General features: G+C 42.7%; 1 protein-coding gene across 1 annotated transcript in view; it reads right to left on the bottom strand.

Annotated features, from left to right (window-relative positions):
• fam49ba (family with sequence similarity 49 member Ba) overlaps positions 1-26119 on the bottom strand; it is a 48115-nt gene that overhangs the window by 8518 nt on the left and 13478 nt on the right. The window contains exons 2-5 of the mRNA XM_029642273.2: positions 22068-22157; positions 19918-20039; positions 19122-19227; positions 15876-16012 (exon numbers count right to left, since the gene is read on the bottom strand). Coding sequence (XP_029498133.1) covers positions 15876-16012; positions 19122-19227; positions 19918-20039; positions 22068-22140 — 438 coding nt within the window. The 5' untranslated portion in view covers positions 22141-22157. The remainder of the gene's footprint in view (positions 1-15875; positions 16013-19121; positions 19228-19917; positions 20040-22067; positions 22158-26119) is intronic.

Here is a 26119-nt window from a genome sequence, read left to right as displayed (position 1 = left end):
TTATATATATTATGTAGAGTATTATGTACTGTATATTATGTATTGTTATGTAGTGTTATATATATCATGTATTGTAATATGTAGTGTATTCCGTACAGTTATGTAGAGTATATTATGTATTGAATTATGTAGTGTAATGTATATTATGTATTGTATTACGCAGTGTTATGTATATTATGTACTGTATTATGTTCTCTGCTGCCTGCGACTGGAACGAATTGCAAAAAATCTCTGAAATTGGAGACTTTTATCTCCCTCACCAACTTTAAACATCTGCTATCTGAGCAGCTAACCGATCGCTGCAGCTGTAAATAGGTATATAGCCCACCCAATCCACCTACCTCATCCCCATAATGTTTTTATTTGATTTGCTTTTCTGCTCTTTTGCACACCAGTATCTCTACCTGCACATGTTCATCTGATCATTTATCACTCCAGTGTTAATCTGCTAAATTGTAATTATTCACTCATATGGCCTATTTATTGCCTACCTCCTCATGCCTTTTGCACACACTGTATATAGATTATTTTTGTTCTACTATGTTGACTTGTTTATTGTTTACTCCATGTGTAACTCTGTGTTGTCTTTGTCGAACTGCTATGCTTTATCTTGGCCAGGTCGCAGTTGCAAATGAGAACTTGTTCTCAACTAGCCTACCTGGTTAAATAAAGGTGAAATAAATAAATAATATATGGTACATAACTGTACATTTTTTATTTTATATATTGTATTATGTAGTGTTATGTATATGACATATAGTATTATGCATTATGTATTGTATTATATTATGTAGGGTTACGTATATTATGTATTGTATTATATTATGTAGTGGTATGTCCAGTGCATTCAGAAAGTATTCAGACCCCTTCACCTTTTCCACATTTCGTTACATTACAGCCTTATTCTAAACTGGATTAAAACAAATATTTCCCTCAATCTACATACAATACTCCCCCAAAAAACACGTTTTTTTTATTTGTGCAAATCTATTAAAAATAAACAACTGAAATATCACATTTACATAAGTATTCAGACCCTTACTCAGTACTTTGTTGAAGCACCTTTGGCAGCGATTACAGCCTTGAGTCTTCTTGGGTAGGACGCTATAAACTTGGTACACCTGTATTTGAGGAGTTTCTCCCATTCTTCTCTGTAGATCCTCTCAAGCGCTGTCAGGTTGGATGGGGAGTGTTGCTGCACATCTATTTTCAGATCTCTCCAGAGATCTTTGATAGGTTTCAAGTCTAGGCTCTGGCTGGGCCACTCAAGGATATTCTGAGATTTTGTCACGAAGCAACTCGTGCATTGTCTTGGCTGTGTGGCCTGATTGATGGAGTTCTGCAGAGATGGTTGTCCTTCTGGAAGGTTCTCCCATCTCCACAGAGGAACTCTAGAGCTGTCAGACTGACCATCGGGTTCTTGGTCACCTCCCTGACAATGGTCTTTCTCCACCAATTGCTCAGTTTGGCCGGGCGTCCAGCTCCAGGAAGAGCCTTGGTGGTTCCAAACTTCTTCCAAGAAGAATGATGGAGACCACTGTGTTCTTGGGGACCTTCAATGCTGCAGAAAAGTTTTGGTAGCCTTCCCCTGCTGTCTCGGAGCTCTACGAACAATTCCTTCGACCTCATGGCTTGGTTTTTGAACTGACATGCACTGTCAACCAACTGTGGGACCTTTATATGGACAGAGGTGTGTGCCATATAATGTCAAGAACAGCTCAAATAAGCAAAGAGAAATGACAGTCCATCATTACTTTAAGACATGAAGGTCAGTAAATCTGGAACATTTCAAGAACTTTGAAAGTTTCAAGTGCAGTCGCAAAAACCATCAAGTGCTATGATGAAACTGATTCTCATGAGGAATGGCACAGGAAAGGAAAACCCAGAGTTACCTCTGCTGCAGAAGATATGTTCATTAGAGTTAATTGCACAGATTACAGCCCAAATAAATGTAGTAACAGACACAGTAACAGACACATATCAACATCAACTGTTCAGAGGATACAGCGTGAATCAGGTCTTCATGGTCAAATTGCTGCAAAGAAACCACTACTAAAGAACACCAATAAGAAGAAGAGACTTGCTTGGGCCAAGAAACACAAGCAATGGACATTAGACCTTACACACCACCAGGCTGTGTAAGGGCTATTTGACCAAGGAGAGTGATGGAGTGCTGCATCAGATGACCTGGCCTCCACAATCACCCGACCTCAACCCAATTGAGATGGTTTGGGATGAGTTGGACCACAAAGTGAAGGAAAAGCAGCCAACAAGTGCCCAGCATATGTGAGAAGTCCTTCAACACGGTTGGAAAAGAATTCCTCATGCACCTGTTTGAGAGAATGCCAAGAGTGTGCAAAGCGGTCATCAAAGATAAGGGTGGCTATATTTGTGGTGGCAGGTAGCCTAGTGGCTAGAGCGTTGGACTAGTAACCGGAAGGTTGCAAGATAGAATCGCCGTAGCTGACAAGGTAACAATCTGTTGTTCTGCCCCTGAGAAGGCAGTTAACCCACTGTTCCTAGGCTGTCATTGAAAATAAGAATGTGTTCTTAACTGACTTGCCTAGTTAAAAGAAAATGTATTTTGATTTGTTAGACACTTTTTTGGTAAACTCAGCAAAAAAAGAAATGTCCTCTCATTGTCAACTGCTTTAATTTTCAGCAAACTAACGTGTAAATATTTGTATGAACATAACAAGATACGACAACTGAGACATAAACTAACAGAAATTGAATAATGTGTCACTGAACAAAGGTGGGGTCAAAATCCAAAGTAACAGTCAGTATCTGGTGTGGCCACCAGCTGCATTAAGTACTGCAGTTCATCTCCTCCTCATGGACTGCACCAGATTTGCCAGTTCTTGCTGTGAGATGTTACCCCACTCTTCCACCAAGGCACCTGCAAGTTCCTGGACATTTCTAGGGGTAATGGCCCTAGCCCTCATCCTCCGATCCAACAGGTCCCAGACGTGCTCAATAGGATTGAGATCCGAGCTCTTCGCTGGCCATGGCAGAAGACTGACATTCCTGTCTTTTAGAAAATCACGCACAGAACGAGTATTATGGCTGGTGGTATTGTCATGCTGGAGGGTCATGTCAGGATGAGCTTGCAGGAAGGGTACCACATGAGGGAGGAGGATGTCTTCCCTGTAACGCACAGCATTGACATTGCCTACAATGACAACAAGCTCAGTCCGATGATGCTGTGACACACCACCCCAGACCATGACCCTCCACCTCCAAATCGATCCCGCTCCAGAGTACAGGCCTCGGTGGAACACTCATTCCTTCGACGATAAACGCGAATCCGACCATCACCCCTTGTGAGACAAAACCGTGACTCGTCAGTGAAGAGAACTTTTTACCAGTCCTGTCTGGTCCAGCAACGGTGGGTTTGTGCCCATAGGCAACATTGTTGCCGGTGATGTCTGGTGATGTCTGGTGAGGACCTCTCTCAGCCTATTGCAGACAGTCTGAGCACTGATGGAAGGATTGTGCATTCCTGGTATAACTCGGGCAGTTGTTGTTGCCATCCTGTACCTGTCCCGCAGGTGTGATGTTCGGATGTTCCGATCCTGTGCAGCTGTTGTTACACGTGGTGTGCCACTGCGAGGATGATCAGATGTCCGTCCTGTCTCCCTGTAGCGCTACCTTAGGTGTCTCACAGTACGGACATTGCAATTTATTGCGCTGGCCACATCTGCAGTCCTCATGCCTCCTTGCTGCATGCCTAAGGCACGTTTACGCAGATGAGCAGGGACCCTGGGCATCTTTCTTTGGTGTTTTTCAGAGTCAGTAGAAAGGCCTCTTTAGTGTCCTAAGTTTTCATAACTATGACCTTAATTGCCTACCTTCTGTAAGCTGTTAGTGTCTTAACGACCGTTCCACAGGTGCATGTTCATTAATTATTTATGGTTCATTGAACAAGCATGGGAAACAGTGTTTAAACCCTTTACAATGAAGATCTGTAAAGTTATTTGGATTTTTACAAAATCTTTGAAAGACAGGGTCCTGGAAGAGGGGCGTTTATTTTTTTGCTGAGTTTACATGATTCCATATGTGTTAATTCATAGTTTGGATGTCGTCACTATTCTACAATGTAGAAAATAGTCAAAATAAAGAAAGACCCTTGAATGAGTAGGTGTGTCCAAATTTTTGACTGGTATTGTATGTAAATAAGGTATTTATGTTTTATATTTTTAATACATTTGCAAACATTTCTAAAAACCTGTTTTCACTTTGTCATTATGGGGTATTGTGTGTAGATAGCTGAGGATTAAAAACAATTGAATCCATTTTAGAATAAGGTTTAACTTTAATTTTCCCTTAACATTTCTTATTCTCCTTTCTATTTTTCTATAGTGCTCTGCTATCTCTCTCTCCCTTCCTCCTCACTTCGGCCTAAATTCAATCATATCCCAGCATATCCCAGCTAGCATAGCTGTTGTTTTGGCAGTGTCGGAGGTGGAACTGTGTTAGAGCTGTGAAGATCCACAAGTGGCTCCCGGCATTACACCTAAAGCGGACATTGCCATTGGATGCACCGAGTTGCATTAGTAGAAATCTCATACAGCTGTGTTACAAGTGTGGACACTTGTGAAGTAATCTACACCTCAAATTAGGCTGATAGAGATCCGTATAATTTGGGGTAATGGTTTTCAATTTGAGCATCACTGTTTCTATATAGCCTACACTTTTTTGTTCTGAACATAATACGCAGGTGGAAAGGGTGTGGCTTCATGATAATGACCACAAGAGAAGCCGCTCAACGTTTTGACAGCTCCAACGCAGTTACTCCTCCGAGACTGCCAAACATCAATATGCGGGTGTTGGCAAGTACAAGTAAATACTTTGTCTGATTGAAACTAGGCTTTGCTTACACATTGTCCTCCCTTTCTGCCTTATTTTATCTGACTCTTGTCTCCTCTTTCTTGTGTTTATATTCAGTCCCTCTCAGATTCAGTTCCCCTGGTTCGTTTTCTGCATTGCACTGAATGATGACATGGATATTCAGCTAGCAGGATACACACTGCACCGGCTAGATAGAACAGATAGAACAGAACACTCCGGTAAGAAGAGGGGGGGCGGTCTGTGCATATTTGTAAACAACAGCTGCTGCACGAAATCTAAGGAAGCCTCTAGATTTTGCTAGCGTGAAGTATTTTATGATAAACTGCAGACCACACTATTTGCCAAGAGAGTTTTCATCGATACTTTTCGTGGCTGTTTATTTACCACCACAGACGGACGCTGGCACTAAGACCACACTCAGTCAGCTGTATAAGGAAATAAGCAAACAGGTAACCATTCAATGCAGGGAAATTAAATCAGTTTTATCTCATTTCTATCAACATGCGCAACCAGAGGGAAAAACATTCTAGATCACCTGTACTCCACACACAGAGATGAGTACAAAGCTCTCCCTCGCCCTCCATTTGGAAAATCCGAACACAATTCTATCCTCCAGAATCTTGCTTACAAGGCAAAATTAAAGCAGGAAGCACCAGTGGTCTACAAAAAAAAGTGGTCAGATGAAGCAGATGCTAAACAACAGAACTGTTTTTCTATCACAGACTGGAACAGGTTCCGGGATTCTTCCGATTGCATTGAGGTGTACACTCAATCAGTCACTGGCTTCATCAACAAGTGCATTGACGACGTCGTCCCCACAGTGACTGTATGTACATATCCCAACCAGAAGCCATAGATTACAGGCAGCATTCGCACTGAGCTAAAGGGTAGATCTGCCGCTTTCAAGGTATGGGACTCTGACCCGGAAGCTTATAAGAAATCCTGCTATGCCCTCTGACAAACCATCAAACAGGCTAAGCTGCCTGCCATCCAGGACCTCTACACCAGGCGGTATCAGAGGAAGGTGTCAAAGACCCCAGCCACCCCAGTCATAGACTGTTCTCTCTACTACTGCATGGCAAGCAGTACCGGAGTGCCAAGTCTTGGACCAAAAGGCTTCTCAACAGCTTTTACCCGAAAGCCAAGACTCCTGAACAGGTAATCAAAACCAAACCCCTCTTTTACGCTACTGCTACTCTCTGTTTATCATATATGCATAGTCACTTTAACCATACCTACATGTACATACTACCTCAATTAGCCCGACTAACCGGTGCCTGTATATGTATTTTTTACTTCACCTTTATTTAACCAGGTAGGCTTGTTGAGAACAAGTTCTCATTTGCAACTGCGACCTGGCCAAGATAAAGCAAAGCAGTGTGGCACAGACAACAACACAGAGTTACACATGGAGTAAACAATATACAAGACAAAAACACAATAAACAAGTCAATGACACAGTAGAAAAAAGAAAGTCTATATACAGTGTGTGCAAAAGGCATGAGGAGGTAGGCAATAAATAGGCCATAGGAGCGAATAATTACAATTTAGCAGATTAACACTGGAGTGATAAATGAGCAGATGGTGATGTGCAAAAGAGCAGAAAAGTAAATAAAATAGAAACAGTATGGGGGTGAGGTAGGTAAATTGGATGGGCTATTTACAGATGGACTTTTACAGATGGACTATGTAACAGCTGCAGTGATCGGTTAGCTGCTCAGATAGTTGATGTTTAAAGTTGGCGAGGGAAATAAAAGTCTCCAACTTCAGCGATTTTTGCAATTCGTTCCAGTCACTGGCAGCAGAGAATTGGAAGGCGGCCAAATGAGGTGTTGGCTTTGGGGATGATCAGTGAGATATACCTGCTGGAACGTGTGCTACGGGTGGGTGTTGTTATCGTGACCAGTGAACTGAGATAAAGCGGAGCTTTAGCTAGCATAGACTTATAGATGACCTGGAGCCAGTGGGTCTGGCGACGAATATGTAGCGAGGGCCAGCCGACTAGAACATACAGGTCACAGTGGTGGGTGGTATAAGGTGATTTGGTAACAAAATGGACGGTACTGTGATAGACTGCATCCAGTTTGCCGAGTAGAGTGTTGTAAGCTATTTTGTAGTTGACATCGCCAAAGTCGAGGATTGGTAGGATAGTCAGTTTTACTAGGGTAAGTTTGGCGGCGTGAGTGAAGGAGGCTTTGTTGCGAAATAGAAAGCCGATTCTAGATTTGATTTTGGATTGGAGATGTTTAATATGAGTCTGGAAGGAGAGTTTACAGTCTAGCCAGACACCTAGGTATTTATAGTTGTCCACATATTCTAGGTCGGAACCGTCCAGGGTGGTGATGCTAGTCGGGCGGGTGGGTGCGGGCAGCGAATAGTTGAAAAGCATGCATTTGGTTTTACTAGCGTTTAAGAGCAGTTGGAGGCCACGGAAGGAGTGTTGTATGGCATTGAAGCTTGTTTGGAGGTTAGTTAGCACAGTTTCCAAGGAAGGGCCAGAAGTATACATAATGGTGTAGTCTGCGTAGAGGTGGATCACGGAATCGCCCGCAGCAAGAGCGACATCATTGATATATACAGAGAAAAGAGTCGGCCCGAGAATTGAACCCTGTGGTACCCCCATAGAGACTGCCAGAGGTCCGGACAACAGGCCCTCCGATTTGACACACTGAACTATGTCTGCAAAGTAGTTGGTGAACCAGGCGAGGCAGTCATTAGAAAATCCAAGGCTATTGAGTGTGCCGATAAGAATACGGTGATTGACAGACGAAAGCCTTGGCCAGGTCGATGAAGACGGGTACACAGTACTGTCTTTTATCGATTATGATATCATTTAGTACCTTGAGCGTGGCTGAGGTGCACCTGTGGAGTTTGGAGTTAGAGCTACAGGATGTGAATTTCTGCTTGAAAAAGCTAGCCTTTGCTTGCTAGCTTTTGCTTTCCTGACTGCATGTAATGGTTCTTGACTTCCCTGAACAGTTGCATATCGTGGGGACTATTCAATGCTATTGCAGTCCGCCACAGGATGTTTTTGTGCAGTCAGGTCTGGAGTGAACAAAGGGCTATATCTGTTCTTAGTTCTGCATTTTTTGAATGGGGCATGCTTATCTAAGATGGTGAGGAAATTACTTTTAAAGAATGACCAGGCATCCTCTACTGATGGGATGAGGTCAATATCCTTCCAGGATACCCGGGCCAGGTCGATTAGAAAGGCCTGCTCGCAGAAGGGTTTTAGGGAGTGTTTGACAGTGATGAGGGGTGTTCGTTTGACTGCAGACCCATAGCGGAAACAGGCAATAAGGCAGTGATCGCTGAGATCCTGATTGAAAACAGCGGAGGTGTATTTGGAGGGCAAGTTGGTCAGGATAATGTCTATGAGGGTGCCCATGTTTACGGATTTAGGGTTGTACCTGGTGGGTTCCTTGATGATTTGTGTGAGATTGAGGGCATCTAGCTTAGATTATAGGACTGCCGGGGCGTTAAGCATATCCCAGTTTAGGTCACCTAACAGAACAAACTCTGAAGCTAGATGGGGAGGCGATCAATTTACAAATGGTGTCCAGGGCACAACTGGGAGCGGAGGGGGGCAACAACAGTGAGATACTTATTTCTGGAGAGGTTCATTTTTCAAATTAGAAGTTCAAACTGTTTGGGTATAGACCTGGAAAGTATGACTGAACTTTGCAGGCTCTCTCTGCAGTAGATTGCAACTCCTCCCCCTTTGGCAGTTCTATCTTGACGGAACATTTTGTAGCTGAGTATGGAAATCTCAGAATTGTTGGTGGCCTTTCTAAGCCAGGATTCAGACACGGCAAGGACATCCGGGTTGGCGGAGTGTTCTAAAGAAGTGAGTAAAACAAACTTAGGGAGGAGGCTTCTGATGTTGACATGCATGAAACCAAGGTTTTTGCGATCACAGAAGTCAACAAATGAGGGTGCCTGGAGACACGCAGGGCCTGGGTTTACCTCTACATCACCCAAGGAACAAAGGAGGAGTGGGATGAGGGTACGGCTAAAGAATAAAAGGTGCAGATTTCTGGGCGTGGTAGAATAGATTCAAGGCATAATGGGTATGGTGGGGTGCGGGGGTAAGCCCAGGCACTGAGTGATAAGAGAGGTTGTATCTCTGGATAAGCTGGTTATATAGCCTCGCTATATAGCCTCGCTACTGTTATTATTTCTCGCTACTGTTTTTTATTTCCTTATCTATTGCTCACCTAATACCTATTTCTTACTTAAAGAAGTTTCGACTATTGGTTAGGGCCTGTAAGTAAGCATTTCACTGTAAGGTCTACACCTGTTGTATTTGGCACACACAAATAAACTTTGATTCGATTTATTCTCCCTGTCATCTTCTCTCCCTCTTTCATTCTCTCCGTATCATCTCATTCATTTCATATCTCTATCACTTTCTTTGTCGCTGATAATTTACACTTAATACCATTATACAAAAAAATGACCACAGTGGAGATCATTGAGAAAATCGATTTAGTGTTTCATTCATACTATTTCCTCGTGATCTCTGATTTCTTGTAGTCTTTCATTCAGAATATCGTTATTTTCTCCCTGCGAAAATAATGCTATGCAGAGGAATGTGCATTTGAAAGGAGTTGAGGATACAGTCGCTGACAACCGCAGACTAAAACATGGAAACTCTTCTATTCTTACCAGTAGGAAAAAATATATATATAACCCATTCCCAAACAATGTTCTGCGCTTACCTCTATCGTTTGGTTAAAAACAAACTTGACAACTATCTCTTCTCTTTGGGCTTCCTACTTATGAAATGTGTCTTCCGCATTTAATCCAACCCCTCAATCAGAGGTGTGGTGGGCTGCCTTTACCGACACCCACGTCTTCGGCACCTTGGGAACAGTGGGTTAACTGCCTTGCTCAGGGCAGAATGACAGATTTTTACCTTGTCAGCTCGGGTATGAGCATTTAAAGAGATAAACATTTAAAAGAGGTGGAGGGTATACAATCAAGGGAGAACTACCCTCTCCCCTCTCTCTCTATTCCCCTTTCTTCCCATGAATAATCCTAAAGATCAAAAACAGAGAGAAAGAGTGCAACATGAGCTGAAGGGCAGAAAGGTGGTTCTCATATCCATAGCAGTGCAGTTGACAGGCAGAAGTCTGGTACATGGGGAGGTTGGTAGAGATCAGTCAATCTACAGTACCTTCAGAAACTATTCACATCCCTTGAATTTTTACACATTTTGTTGTTACAAAAAGGGAATAAAATGGATTCAATTGTCATTTTTTTGTCAACGATCTACACAAAATACTCTGTAATGTCAAAGTGGAAGAGAAATTCATGAAAAATAAAACACGACTATATCTTGATTAGATAAGTATTCAACCTCCTGAGTCAATACATGTTAGATTCACCTTTGGCAGCAATTACAGTTGAGTCTTTCACGGTAAGTCTATAAGAGCTTTGCACTCATGGATTGTACAATATTTGCACATTATTAAAAAAAATATATATATTCTTAAAGCTCTATCAAATTGGATGTTGATCATTGCTAGACAACCATTTTCACTTCTTGCCATAGATCAAAACTGTAACTTGGCCCGTCAGAAACATTCACTGTCTTCTTGCAATCGCTATTGCAACAAGCGTTTCTGTGAAAATTGAATTTAATCAGAAGCCACTGCCAGATTTCTGGATAGGGCTGCACTCAGAGTTTCTTGCCTTGGCAAATCGCGCTGTTAGGACACTGATGCCCTTTGCAACCACATACCTATGTGAGAGTGGATTCTTGGCCCTCACTAGCATAAAACTAAATACAGGCACAGACTGTGTGTGGAAAATTATTTAAGACTGAGACTGTCTCCAATACAACCCAACATTGCAGAGTTATGTGCATCCTTTCAAGCACACCCTTCTCATTAACCTGTGTTTTGAGTTAATCACCATTTGTTAAGAACAAATACGGTTTTATATGTAAGATGGCTAAATAAAGAGCAAAATTATTGATTATTATATTATTATTTGTGCCATGGTCCTATAAGAGCTCTTTGTCACTTCCCACAAGCCGTGTTGTGACAAAAACTCATACTCAATCTTATGTATAATAAATGTGTCGTAAAGTGTGTGTGTGGAAGGCTTACAATAATGGCAAAAAACAACATCTGTGAGTGTGCTGACCTTGGTGATAAAGGGGGAACGCAGCTGGAGGTTGAATTTTTGAAGGGGTACGGGACTATAAAAAGTTTGGGAACCACTGCCAGAGAGAAAGAGGTGAAATGAAATTAGCTTGGTTCATTAGAAATGGTAGGTTGTTAATATTGTGTGGTAGCCAGGCTGTGTGGTATATTGGTATATTGTGTGGTAGCCAGGCTGAAAATTGAAAAACTTGATGGGAAGAGGATTAAAAGGCAGGTCCCTGGTGCTTATGCTAGATTGAGAGGAGTTTTCACTGGGGTCCCAATATCTATGTCCACTAGATATTAAAGAAAATGTGAAGGGAGGCAGACTGATTGAGGCCAAAAGGTTGATCAGTAGGAAAGAGGGACAAAGAAGTGAAAGCTTATCAGTGCTGCTGAGGTTTTAGAAGGAATTGACTGGAAAACTACAGATAGGATTCCTTAGTTTCAATATCAGAGAATTTGTCCCATCCCCATTGCGGTCTTTCAAATGCCAAAGAATATCCCATGTAGCTGCTCAGTGGAAAGGAAAGAAAAGATGTGTGGATGAAAACATGATTACGGTGACTGTGGAAGCAATGTGAAGGTTAACTGTTGTAATTGTGGGGGGAACTTAGTGCAGCATTTGGTGGATGCCAGGTACAGAGAGAGTAAAGAATGGCCCAGAGATGTAGAAACAATCATAATGTATCATACGCAGAGGCTGTAAGACAGATTGGTGGAACTAATAGGCAGACTGATGGAGCTACTATGGCTGCTCCTATAGTGAGTGGATCTACTGTCAGACTGATGGAGTTACTATGGCTGCTCCTGTAGTGAGTGGATCTACTGTCAGACTGATGGAGTTACTATGGCTGCTCCTGTAGTAAGTGGATCTACTGTCAGGCTGATGGACTGATGGAGCTACTATGCCTGCTTCTGTAGTAAGTGGATCTACTGTCAGACTGATGGAGCTACTATGGCTGCTCTTGTAGTAAGTGGATCTACTGTCAGACTGATGGAGCAACTATGGCTGCTCCTGTAGTAAGTGGATCTACTGTCAGACTGATGGAGCTACTATGGCTGCTCCTGTAGTAATGGGATCTATTGTCAGACTGATGGAGCTACTATGCCTGCTCCTGTAGTAAGTGGATCTACTGTCAGACTGATGGAGCTACTATGGCTGCTCCTGTAGTAAGTGGATCTACTGTCAGACTGATGGAGCTACTATGGCTGCTCCTGTAGTAAGTGGATCTACTGTCAGACTGATGGAGCTACTATGGCTGCTCCTGTAGTAAGTGGATCTACTGTCAGACTGATGGAGCTACTATGGCTGCTCCTGTAGTAAGTGGATCTACTGTCAGACTGATGGAGCTACTATGGCTGCTCCTGTAGTAAGTGGATCTACTGTCAGACTGATGGAGCTACTATGGCTGCTCCTGTAGTAAGTGGATCTACTGTCAGACTGATGGAGCTACTATGGCTGCTCCTGTAGTAAGTGGATCTACTGTCAGACTGATGGAGCTACTATGGCTGGTAGTATGGATCTACTGTCAGACTGATGGAGCTACTATGGCTGCTCCTGTAGTAAGTGGATCTACTGTCAGACTGATGGAGCTACTATGGCTGCTCCTGTAGTAAGTGGATCTACTGTCAGACTGATGGAGCTACTATGGCTGCTCCTGTAGTAAGTGGATCTACTGTCAGACTGATGGAGCTACTATGGCTGCTCCTGTAGTAAGTGGATCTACTGTCAGACTGATGGAGCTACTATGGCTGCTCCTGTAGTAAGTGGATCTACTGTCAGACTGATGGAGCTACTATGGCTGCTCCTGTAGTAAGTGGATCTACTGTCAGACTGATGGAGCTAATATGGCTGCTCCTGTAGTAAGTGGATCTACTGTCAGACTGATGGAGCTGCTATGGCTGCTCCTGTAGTAATGGGATCTATTGTCAGACTGATGGAGCTACTATGGCTGCTCCTGTAGTAAGTGGATCTACTGTCAGACTGATGGAGCTACTATGGCTGCTCCTGTAGTAAGTGGATCTACTGTCAGACTGATGGAGCTACTATGGCTGCTCCTGTAGTAAGTGGATCTACTGTCAGACTGATGGAGCTACTATGGCTGCTAGTAAGTGGATCTACTGGCTGATGGAGCTACTATGGCTGCTCCTGTAGTAAGTGGATCTACTCTAGACTGATGGAGCTACTATGGCTGCTCCTGTAGTAAGTGGATCTACTGTCAGACTGATGGAGCTACTATGGCTGCTCCTGTAGTAAGTGGATCTACTGTCAGACTGATGGAGCTACTATGGCTGCTCCTGTAGTAAGTGGATCTACTGTCAGACTGATGGAGCTACTATGGCTGCTCCTGTAGTAAGTGGATCTACTGTCAGACTGATGGAGCTACTATGGCTGTTCCTGTAGTGAGTGGATCTACTGTCAGACTGATGGAGCTACTATGGCTGCTCCTGTAGTAAGTGGATCTACTGTCAGACTGATGGAGCTACTATGGCTGCTCCTGTAGTAAGTGGATCTACTGTCAGACTGATGGAGCTACTATGGCTGCTCCTGTAGTAAGTGGATCTACTGTCAGACTGATGGAGCTACTATGGCTGCTCCTGTAGTAAGTGGATCTACTGTCAGACTGATGGAGCTACTATGGCTGATCCTGTAGTAAGTGGATCTACTGTCAGACTGATGGAGCTACTATGGCTGCTCCTGTAGTCAGTGGACCTACTGTCAGACTGATGGAGCTACTATGGCTGCTCCTGTAGTAAGTGGATCTACTGTCAGACTGATGGAGCTAATATGGCTGCTCCTGTAGTAAGTGGATCTACTGTCAGACTGATGGAGCTACTATGACTGCTCCTGTAGTAAGTGGATCTACTGTCAGACTGATGGAGCTACTATGGCTGCTCCTGTGGTAAGTGGATCTACTGTCAGACTGATGGAGCAACTATGGCTGCTCCTGTAGTAAGTGGATCTAGTGCCAGACTGATAGAGCTACTATGGCTGCTCATGAATGTACACTGTCAAATGTACGCTGTCAAAGGACAATTTGATAATGAATAAAGTTGACTTCATAGCTTTTATTGGTAAGGTTATCAATACAACTCAGGTTGTTGAAAGCAGAATTGCCAGGTTGAAGGTTATTGTGGAGACAACAAAAGAGATATCGGGGGTAACAGATGTTACTGTTGAAATGGCTGTTGACATACTAAACAATCCTAAGGGTGTGTTTCAGCATGATATAGATAACGTTTCATGGGGTAGCATGGTTGGGGAGGGGTTTTTGGAGGAGGGTGTGGTAGAAGTTAGGATTGATTTGGTTTAGAGTTTTATTACCATGGTGGTACAGAATTGAGCAGATCATGATTGATCGTACATTCCAGCACAGTAGGTGGCGGCAAGTTCTTAAACGATAGTTTGCGGACCGCCATGACATTATAGAAGAAGAAGAAAGGGGAACTGTTAAAAAAAACGTTTAAATTAAAATAGTTCAGTAATTGTTCTGCTGGGCTATTGGCCGGGAAAAGGGGAATTACTGGACACATAAGCACAAGGATTAAACACCAAGGAGTAGAGAGCGTATCACATTGCATGTCTCTCCTGCTCTTCCCATTGGATAATAATGTCCCATTGGATAATAAAGTCTCTTTTTTGTGTATTTGCAATTTTGGGGAAACAACTCTTAAAAGAACTGCATTTAATTATTTTAGCGAATCTTGAATTGAAAGAGATTTTTGGTTGAACTGAATATCTTTCTGTCTTTGACCATTGAACTTTAGACTATTGACTTTGATTTGATTACTGGATATTTCCAGTACAAAAAACCCCATTGCATCAATATTGAGTTGGTTTAAGATTGCTGTTGCTGATCTATTGCTGCTTTATCAAAGCTTTAAGATGATACTTCAAAGTGGCAATCAGCAGTAGAAACAGTAACAAAGCGGCCTCCCCACCCCTGGTTCGGTAAAAAGCTGGGGGATGGGGCTAGAGAAATGTAACTCATTAGCGCAGCTATGGATGCAGGGACTGAACATCCATGATATCACAATTATAGTTTTAACCATGTTTTGAGGCTATATGATGTTTGTTTACATTTCCTTTGTTTAGAAACAAATAAGTTATATTCTTCAAGGATCAGTAGGTAATATTCATTTTCTAAGTTTTAAAAAATGGCTGTAGCAGATTTAATAAAAAGGTACGTCACGTTGAACAACAAAGAAGCTGATTGGCTGACACTGCCATTCCACAATGGCGGCATTGGCTACTGCTAGCTAGCATGTGGACAAAAAAAGAACAATTTTCAGGATAAACTAGCAGCTCGGTGTCATCAAACGTAAAGGTAAGGTTGGAATCTGCTGGCTAACATTAAAGGTGCTTTGGTTGGGGTTGTGCATATTTTTACTTTCTCTAAATTGCTAATAGGTCTAGGGGTCAAGGTATTGCTTATAAGTGAACAGGGTGAGTGGAGGGTAATGCTTCCTTGCTGTTACCTGTGTATATTCACCAGGTACTACTTAGACTGACCAAACTAACAAAAATCTGTACATTTCAACACAAAAAAGTCAGATATCCATACATTTGTTAAGAGTTGTGGCAGCATTGGATGTTGTTACAGGGAGGAGTATCCTGGGGAAGGTAAAAGGCTACAAATTGCCACAATTACTTCTCACCTCTCCAGTGTGATAATTGATATGTGGTGAGCATTCTGACTACTCTCATAATTTAAAGCTTTTTGGAGTGTAAGAAAAAGCATTTTATTATTTACTTGACATGTTTATTTTAAGTGTACATTTAAGATAAATGATAAGGAGATTATTTCATAAAAGCAAAGAAGGAAGAAGCACTCTGTATATCTCGCTCATTGGAGAGGATAGAAGTACCTTGAGCTCATCGAAGCGCAGGGTGAAATGCAGGATCTCTGCAAACTGTCGAGCCAATGCCTGCTCCTGCTCCAGATGCTGGGTGGGACTGCAGCGAGCGCTCGTCAGAGCCTTCAGGAGACCATGCAATGACCCCTCTGTATCAAAGAGATGGGGGGGATGGAATAGGGGAAGTGAGAGAAAGAAGGGAGAAAGGGAATGAATGGAGAAAGAGATAACGGGGGGGTGAATGGTGAAAGGGAGGGAGAGAGAGAAAGTAAGGGAAGAAAATAGGGGATATAATGGATAGATATACAGGGGGAGAGAGGAAAATAGAGGGTAGAGAGGGAGGGAGACCAGGTGAAAGAGAGGGGAAAATGGGAGATAGAGAAATGACATGGAGGGATTAGAATGAGCATATGCAGGCCAGATGGGATGAATGCGATCAGGATAGATGGACAGAGGAGGTGGAGGAAAAGATGGAGGGACATAGGGACAAGGAGGGGTAAAAAGAGGGGAAGATGCAAGTTAAATGAGAACTTGGAGAGGTGGATTAGAGATGGAGGGAGAGTGAGATGCAGAAATGGATAGAGGGATAGGCGAAAGTAAAACTAGGATATGGAGTAGTGTAACAGGAAATGATGAATATGAGAAGGACAGATGGAGCTACAGTAAAGGAGAATGGAAGGATGGAGGAGAAATCAAATAGAGTGGTAAAGCTAGAGAGGGCAGGATAGTGCAAATTATACTGTCAGTGAAAGTTGTCAAACATTGTAGGCAATAAGTAGGCAGTTCAACTTCATGGGAATTAACTGCAAATCAACATAATTACCATTGACCACCAATGACCATTATTCTCAGAATTACAATGGAATTGACTCAATCCCTTTCAAAATGCTGCAGAAGATTCTGACAATATTTCCTTGTCCCTATAAAATAATAATGGGAAAGAGAAAAGACTTGATCCTAGCTAGCTAGACTATAATATTAGTCTTTGAGGAATGACGTAAATGTGCTCCCTACAATGGGCGGTACTGCCTTTACCAAGCTGTCAATCATTTGCTTATTTGACTCAATGACCTTATCAAGCTCATTTTGATGTAGGAAGCAAATGGCCTTTTTTGAATAAGAGTAACAACCGTATTGTGGCGGCCCTGAATTTGTCTGAACCGTCTCAGTGCTTCTCCTTCCAATAGGGCGCTTCCCCTTCAAATCCCAATTAAATAGTGCTTCTCCTTCCAATAGGGCACTTCCCCTTCAAATCCCAATTAAATAGTGCTTCTCCTTCCAATAGGGCGCTTCCCCTTCAAATCCCAATTAAATAGTGCTTCTCCTTCCAATATGGCGCTTTCCCTTTAATTCCCAATTAAATAGCCAGCATCAGCTGCGCAAAAGGCGGGTTGTGATGGAGACGTGAATGAGGATGTGTTCATCCCTCAGTTCCGAAGCTTCTCTATTCCGTTTGTTTTGTAGCCTAATAGAGTTTACCCAGGACCGGATCCACTCTTTGCGTCCGTGGACTACACCTCTCTGTTCTTCGTGACCTTTCTCCGCTGGAGATCTGTTAGCGGATTGATTATTTAATTGACTATTTAATTGGGAATTGAAGGGGAAACCCCTATTGGAAGGAGAAGCACTGAGACGGTTCAGCCGTCACACTATGCAACAATGGACAGTACAAGGTAAACCCATTGACTCAGTGGCCTCATCTGATCTGAACTGACCATCAGATGGATGGTGAGAAACAGCCCTCCCTCTAGACTGACCATCAGATGGATGGTGAGAAACAGCCCTCCCTCTAGACTGACCATCAGATGGATGGTGAGAAACAGCCCTCCCTCTAGACTGACCATCAGATGGATGGTGAGAAACAACCCTCCCTCTAGACTGACCATCAGATGGATGGTGAGAAACAACCCTCCCTCTAGACTGTGCAACATTTGCACATTTTATTTTCAAAATTCTTCAAGCTCTGTGTGTGTGTGTGTGTGTGTGTGTGTGTGTGTGTGTGTGTGTGTGTGTGTGTGTGTGTGTGTGTGTGTGTGTTGAGAACTGTGTAGCACAAATGGAATTACTACAATGTTGTTGATCCATCCTCAGTGTTCTCCCATCACAGCCATTGAACTCTGTAGCTGTTTTAAAATTACCAATGGCCTCATGGTAACATCCCTAAGCAGTTTCATTCCTGTCCTGCAGCTCAGGATGACTGTGTCTGGGTGGTTTAATACATCATCCACATAATAATTATTAACATGACCATAGTTAAAGAGATATTCTATGTCTGATTGGTAGACGTGTAACAATAAACAATCACTGCCCTTCTTTGATGCTTTTGAAAAGCTCTCTGGTATTTGATGTTGACTCTGTGCTTTAAATTCAATACTTGACAGATGTTGTATGTATGGGAGACAGATAAATGGTTAGTCATTCAAAAATCATGTCAACCCCTATTATTTCACACTGAGTGAGTCCATATAAATTATTATGTGATTTGATATGCCACATTTTTGTCCTGAAGTAATTTAGGCTTGCCTAAACAAAGGGGATAAATACTTATGCAAAGACTATATTTTAGTTATCATTTATATTAATCTTGAAAATATATATATATTTCTACTTCTACTTTGAATATTACAGAGTATTTTGTGTGCATGGTTGACCAAAAAATTACAATTAAACGCTTTTGAATCCCACTTTGTATGACTACTTTTGCAAGGCACTGTAACTAGAGTGCTGATGTGCACCTTGTGTATTCTATATACTATCCTAACTCACAACAGTAAGTTGAGACCCCAACTGAGTCCCCCACCAAAAATAATAATAATAATCATTTGGAAGTTGATCCGAGGATGTTAAAAGGGGGGACGGAGTTACCCATCCCTGCCCTAGATGCTGTCAATTGCCCAACTTATAGGCATGCCCAATTAAGGCATATCTTTTAACAACGTGATGTTGTGCTCCAAAGGAATATCTTGAAATAACATGTAGGTTGATCAAATAATCCAAATAAAAAGATGATTATGTATTAGCCTAGTGGTCATATGTATTTAGGCACATCGTGTAGATTAAGTCGCAATGGATAGCCTACTGTTGCATGTAACTGGTTAGAACAGCTCATGAGGTGTCCTAAATATCTGTCGACTAGGTGTGACTATTATGACTAAAGAGGCTTCATGCGAAGCTTTTATTTTTACCCATAAAAGTAGGAGTAAAATGTCTCTATTCTCAGCACTTATGACCGCTTTGGGGTTGTCAAGGCATACTTACCCAACCTCAGAGAGAACTCATAGAACTTCTTTAGTTTCCCGACCAGTGGGACCACAGCAGCCCAGGCTCGCTCCTGTACCTGGTCCTCACTTGGGTTCTGTATCGCCTGGATGAGAGTGAATGAGTGAGTGAGAGGATTAAAATGTCAGATGAAACTCCTCAATGGACCCCCTTTACACACAATGAGACGGTTTGAACAACAACAACAACAAACAAACAAAACATTTGTAAGAAGAATTCAGAACATTTGCACAGAAAAAAAGTGATCAGTAGCTGAAGACAAACTGGCTCCCCTGTTTCCATGGCAACCCTGAACAGTAGCCTGTATCAAGCCATATTTGGCTTCTGGTAATGAAAGCCATAGAGTTTGGCATAACATTTCTAAATGTCCTTTGCATTTAATTCAGTGGTATTAAAATGTTGTGCAAAAGGCGACACAGGGACCCCCATCATATGTTAGCAAAATGTCCATGTCAAGAAAGCTAACCAGCTGCCAGGTACTCGTGGGAGCTTTTTCAAAGCCTGGCAGATACTCCAATGAGTGTAATTTGCTCAATATTTATTGAGAAATAAAGTTCACATCTTAAAAAATATGAATACTGAAGGTACATTCATAAAATGTTTTTTAAATGTTTTTTAAAAGAATATTGCCTACTAACTGCTGTACCTCGGGGCCGCGGACCTCAGGTTGAATACCTCTGCACTAGAATGCTAAAATATTCCAGTATTTTTTCCAGAACATTTGCTAAGATTGAGGAAATTTAACCAAACTCTGGTGTTTATTAACTTAACCCACCTGTCGTATCTCTTCTCCTGCTCCGTTGTAGGACTGCAGGTCATCTAGGATAGCCAGAGCCTCCATCAGTACCTCGTTCACCTGCTCCCATACTGCCCTCTCTGCCTCTGTAGGCTGGGCATCTGGAGTAGGTCAGGAAGCAATTCAGAGCAAACATTGATACAACTTTTATAGTATGTTGAAGCAAAGTGGCGCAGAGTACCAGTATTCGTCTGTGCATCAGTGAGAGCATTGGGCATTTTCTGGTGTGATTCCTTTTTAGTTGTTAATTATCTCTACATGCAAAACAGACTAAAATAGTGCAGGGTAGCACTTAATAATAACATCATGTAATATAGCATTTATAATGGATTAGTAGATAGTTTATTCACCATTTAGTAATAATTACTCCCAAATTTGTAAAGTAAATTTGTAAAGTTAGTGACCTAGGTATTCACACATTTATAAATAACTATTTTATAGTGTTTAATAATGATTCCATTTATAAGATGTTTAATATAGGTTCTTATAAACCATTAACTAATCATTAGTTGAGTATTTTTGCGTGACCTCATCTAAATTGTGGGCTATTTATGAATACCTTATAAATGTATTGGGCTATTTATACTTTATAAATACTTTATAAATGTTTTGAATGACCAGTGTAATTTCTCACAAAAGGATGGACATGCCATTTGTAGACATTCCAGCAGTACCTGATGATGCTTAAGGATTTATTTTGAGACCTTAAGGAGCATCAGGTAGTTTCGGAATGTCTACCAATGGCAAGCCCATCTTTTTGTGAGAAATTACACTGGTCATTCAAAACATTTATAAAGTATTTATAAAGTATAAATAGCCCACACTAGATGAGGTCATGCAAAGACTTAACTAATGATTAGTAAATGGTTTATAAGGATATTAATATCTTAAAAATGGAGTAATGATTACTAAATAATGAATAAACTATTTACTAATCCATTATACAGTACATTAAGTGGAGATATTATTAAGTGCTGCAAAATAAACTTGATTTCCCACCCAAGCTCGTCCCCTCACCCCAAAGGGCATGGCTACTCCCTCACCCTACTCCCCGATATCTAAAGAAAGAAAAACAGAGAGCTGGATGGATTTTTTATTATGGATTTTTTATTTATTTTTTCAAGCCCATTTTTGCCAGCTTTTGTACACTCGGGGGTGCTCTTGCATCATTTCATCAGCAACACTGCCTTCTTGTATTCATTTGATACGTAATGTTTCTTTGACTAAATGCATCTTGTATGGGCTAGTCTCCCCGGTCCTATTAATAGGATCATTAATCCTTTTGTTGTCACGGAGCAGGTAGCTCTTTCCTTCTCTGTATCCTACCTACGCGGGCCTTCTAAAGATTATTTGATCCATTCTACCAGATTTTTAATCCCGACTCGCTTCTCTGCATTTCTCCCTCTCTCGCCCTGCTAAATCCCATAAACTAACCCTCAGCTAATTCCAAAAACTGAACTAAGCTGCAAGATGAGGGAGAGAGGGGGGAATAGAGAGAGCTGGGAGAGGTTTATGAAGACACAATCTGATCCTCCAATCAGATTTCATGCCAGGTAGCATTTCTAGACCCTGCTGTGCCTTTGAAGCCCTTAAAAATATTTGATCTAAATTTGATAGGTAAGCCTGATGCTCCTATGCTTTTCGCAACCCAATCCAATAGATTCACCAGATACTCTGTGAGGAAAAAAACTCCAGTTGTTATGGAAACGTGGATAAATAGAACAGACTGGTATTTTAGCCTTGAATTGCCTTAAGAGAACTATGCAAATCAAGGATCTGAATTGAACCGGATGGAAGTCATAAGTAGTCTCCAACATGTTGGACCAGAATTAAGAGGAAAAAGAGGGCCATGGATTTCATACTTTGCTAATAACATGGTTGAGTTTGTACAGGGACGAGCTGAATGCATGGAACGCAATCTTTTAGACAACTTCTAGATAACATCAGGGCTGAGGATATTTTAGGCTTGGGTAGTTTAGAGTAGTCAATTCAGGAAATGAAATGAAGGTAACACGTTTGTTTTAAATATCATTTCACCCCAATACACCACCCTACCAGTACTTTTTTCTTTGGAGGAATCAGTGACGCTATAGATGTAGTGTGTGCATGAATGCGTGTAAATCACTTACTCTCAAAGTCCAGGAAGAAATTCCCTGCATTGTTGTCTATGTCCCTGGTCAACACCTTGATCAGGTTCCCCATACTGGCAAATCAAGAACCTAAACACAGGGGGGTGGGTAACATTAGACATGCATGACAGGCTCGTCCTTATTTAGTACCCTCACCATTCCTGTGGGCATTGCGGGGCATGTACGTCTGTGTGATTGTGTGTCTTTGTGAGACCATCTGTCCAGAAAAACGTGCATATTGCATGACGACTTCAAGATTAACATACAACAGAGTCTGCTTGTTTGAGTGTATAAAATGCGTCTGTGTACGTGCCTGCCTAACCCTCTCTCAGCCACCTGCTCAGTCACGATGGACACATCTGGACGCCACAGAGAGCGTGACAGAAAACAGCTGCAACTTGGGGACAGGAACAGGGGGAGAGGAGTGTGTGCATATGTTTGTCGTGTGTGTGTGTGTCAAGCGTTCGTGTGACACCACATTAACTCTTCCCTCACTGCCAACTGCCACCTACAACAGGGCTTAACCTGACTAATTCATCGTAAGCACAGGGCTATACTACAAAGAAGGATCGATGAGTTAGCCAGCTAACTTGCCTAAATATTCTGAAATAACTTTTTATTTTGAAGATGGATAAGCTTGAAATGGGCATGGTTTAATTGATGTAACAAACGAAAATACATACAGTTGAAGTCAGAAGTTTACATACACCTTAGCCAAATACATTTAAACTCAGTCTTCAATTCCTGACATCTAATTCATAAACAATTCCCTGTCTTAGGTCAGTTAGGATCACCACTTTATCTTAAGTATGTGAAATGTCAGAATAATAGTAGAGAGTATGATTTATTTCAGCTTTTATTTATTTCATCACATTCCCAGTGGGTCAGACGTTTACATTTTGAAAAGAAGGTCGACGACATCCGATCCTCGTTTGCTAAGTCAAATGACACCGCTGGTTCTGCTCACACTGCCCTACCCTGTGCTCTGACCTCTTTCTCCCCTCTCTCTCCAGATGAAATCTCGCGTCTTGTGACGGCCGGCCGCCCAACAACCTGCCCGCTTGACCCTATCCCCTCCTCTCTTCTCCAGACCATTTCCGGAGACCTTCTCCCTTACCTTACCTCGCTCATCAACTCATCCCTGACCGCTGGCTACGTCCCTTCCGTCTTCAAGAGAGCGAGAGTTGCACCCCTTCTGAAAAAACCTACACTCGATCCCTCCGATGTCAACAACTACAGACCAGTATCCCTTCTTTCTTTTCTCTCCAAAACCCTTGAACGTGCCGTCCTTGGCCAGCTCTCCCGCTATCTTTCTCAGAATGACCTTCTTGATCCAAATCAGTCAGGTTTCAAGACTAGTCATTCAACTGAGACTGCTCTTCTCTGTATCACGGAGGCGCTCCGCACTGCTAAAGCTAACTCTCTCTCCTCTGCTCTCATCCTTCTAGACCTATCGGCTGCCTTCGATACTGTGAACCATCAGATCCTCCTCTCCACCCTCTCCGAGTTGGGCATCTCCGGCGCGGCCCACGCTTGGATTGCGTCCTACCTGACAGGTCGCTCCTACCAGGTGGCGTGGCGAGAATCCGTCTCCTCACCACGTGCTCTCACCACTGGTGTCCCCCAGGCTCTGTTCTAGGCCCTCTCCTATTCTCGCTATACACCAAGTCACTTGGCTCTGTCATAACCTCACATGGTCTCTCCTATCATTGCTATGCAGACGACACACAATTAATCTTCTCCTTTCCCCCTTCTGATGACCAGGTGGCGAATCGCATCTCTGCATGTCTGGCAGACATATCAGTGTGGATGACGGATCACCACCTCAAGCTGAACCTCGGCAAGACGGAGCTGCTCTTCCTCCCGGGGAAGGACTGCCCGTTCCATGATCTCGCCATCACGGTTGACAACTCCATTGTGTCCTCCTCCCAGAGCGCTAAGAACCTTGGCGTGATCCTGGGCAACACCCTGTCGTTCTCAACTAACATCAAGGCGGTGGCCCGTTCCTGTAGGTTCATGCTCTACAACATCCGCAGAGTACGACCCTGCCTCACACAGGAAGCGGCGCAGGTCCTAATCCAGGCACTTGTCATCTCCCGTCTGGATTACTGCAACTCGCTGTTGGCTGGGCTCCCTGCCTGTGCCATTAAACCCCTACAACTCATCCAGAACGCCGCAGCCCGTCTGGTGTTCAACCTTCCCAAGTTCTCTCACGTCACCCCGCTCCTCCGCTCTCTCCACTGGCTTCCAGTTGAAGCTCGCATCCGCTACAAGACCATGGTGCTTGCCTACGGAGCTGTGAGGGGAACGGCACCTCAGTACCTCCAGGCTCTGATCAGGCCCTACACCCAAACAAGGGCACTGCATTCATCCACCTCTGGCCTGATCGCCTCCCTACCACTGAGGAAGTACAGTTCCCGCTCAGCCCAGTCAAAACTGTTCGCTGCTCTGGCCCCCCAATGGTGGAACAACCTCCCTCACGACGCCAGGACAGCGGAGTCAATCACCACCTTCCGGAGACACCTGAAACCCCACCTCTTTAAGGAATACCTAGGATAGGATAAAGTAATCCTTCTCACCCTCCCCCCCTTAAAATATTTAGATGCACTATTGTATAGTGGCTGCTCCACTGGATGTCATAAGGTGAATGCACCAATTTGTAAGTCGCTCTGGATAAGAGCGTGTGCTAAATGACTTAAATGTAAATGTAAATGTACATACACTCAATTACTATTTGATAGCATTGCCTTTAAAATCTTTAACTTGGGACAAATGTTTCGGGTAGCCTTCCACAAGGTTTCCACAATAAGTTGGGTGAATTTTGGCCCATTCCTCCTGACAGAGCTTGTGTAACTGAGTCAGGTTTGTTGGCCTCCTTGCTCACACACACTTTTTCAGTTCTACCCACACATTTTCTATAGGATAGAGGTCAGGGTTTTTTGATGGCCACTCCAATACCTTGACTTTGATGTCCTTAAGCCATTTTGCCACAACTTTGGAAGTATGCTTGGGGTCATTGTCCATTTGGAAGACCCATTTGCGACCAAGCTTTAACTTCCTGACTGATGTCTTGAGATGTTGCTTCAATATATCCACATAATTTCCCTTCCTGATGAAGCCATCTATTTTTTGATGTGCACCAGTCCCTCCTGCAGCAAAGCACCCCCGTGTTTCACGGTTGGGATGGTGTTCTTCAGCTTGCAAGCATCCCCCTTTTTCCTCCAAACATGACGATGGTCATTATGGCCAAACGATTCTATTTTTGATTCATCAGACCAGAGGACATTTCTACAAAAAGTATGATCTTTGTCCCCAAGTACAGATGCAAATCGTAGTCTGGCTTTTTTTATGGCAGTTTTGGAGCAGTGGCTTCTTCCTTGCTGAGCGGCCTTTCAGGTTATGTCGATATAGGACGCGTTTTACTGTGGATATAGATACTTTTGTACCCGTTTCTTCCAGCATCTTCACAAGGTCCTTTGCTGTTGTTCTGGGATTTATTTGCAGTTTTCGCACCAAAGTACGTTCATCTCGAGGAGACAAAACGCGTCTCCTTCCTGAGCGGTTTGCATACTATTGTTTGTCCAGATGAATGTGGTACCTTCAGGCTTCTGGAAATTGTTCCCAAGGATGAACCAGACTTGTGGAGGTTTACAATTGTTTTTCTGAGGTCTTGGCTTATTTCTTTCGATTTCCCCATGATGTCAAGCAAGAGGCACTGAGTTTGAGGGTAGACCTTGAAATACATCCACAGGTACACCTCCAATTGACTCAAATGATGTCAACTAGCCTATCAGAAGCTTCTAAAGCCATGACATAATTTTCTGGAATTGTCCAAGCTGTTTAAAAGGCACAGTCAACTTAGTGTATGTAAACGTCTGACCCACTGGAATTGGGTTTTACACATGCAATGCAGCCCAGACAATGCCCTAAAAAAATTGTGATATTCTAAATAGACAGAATGCAGCTCGTGATTACGGCATGTAATGCTTATTCGTGCTGTTGACCTCATATCCACATCCATATTGTCATCTACTCATGGAAATTGTTAAAAG

Source organism: Oncorhynchus nerka, linkage group LG9b, assembly GCF_034236695.1.
Source record: "Oncorhynchus nerka isolate Pitt River linkage group LG9b, Oner_Uvic_2.0, whole genome shotgun sequence".
Classification (NCBI taxonomy): Eukaryota; Metazoa; Chordata; class Actinopteri; order Salmoniformes; family Salmonidae; genus Oncorhynchus; species Oncorhynchus nerka.
The sequence above is the reverse complement of the archived record's forward strand: the minus strand, read 5'-3'. Positions and strand labels throughout refer to the sequence as shown.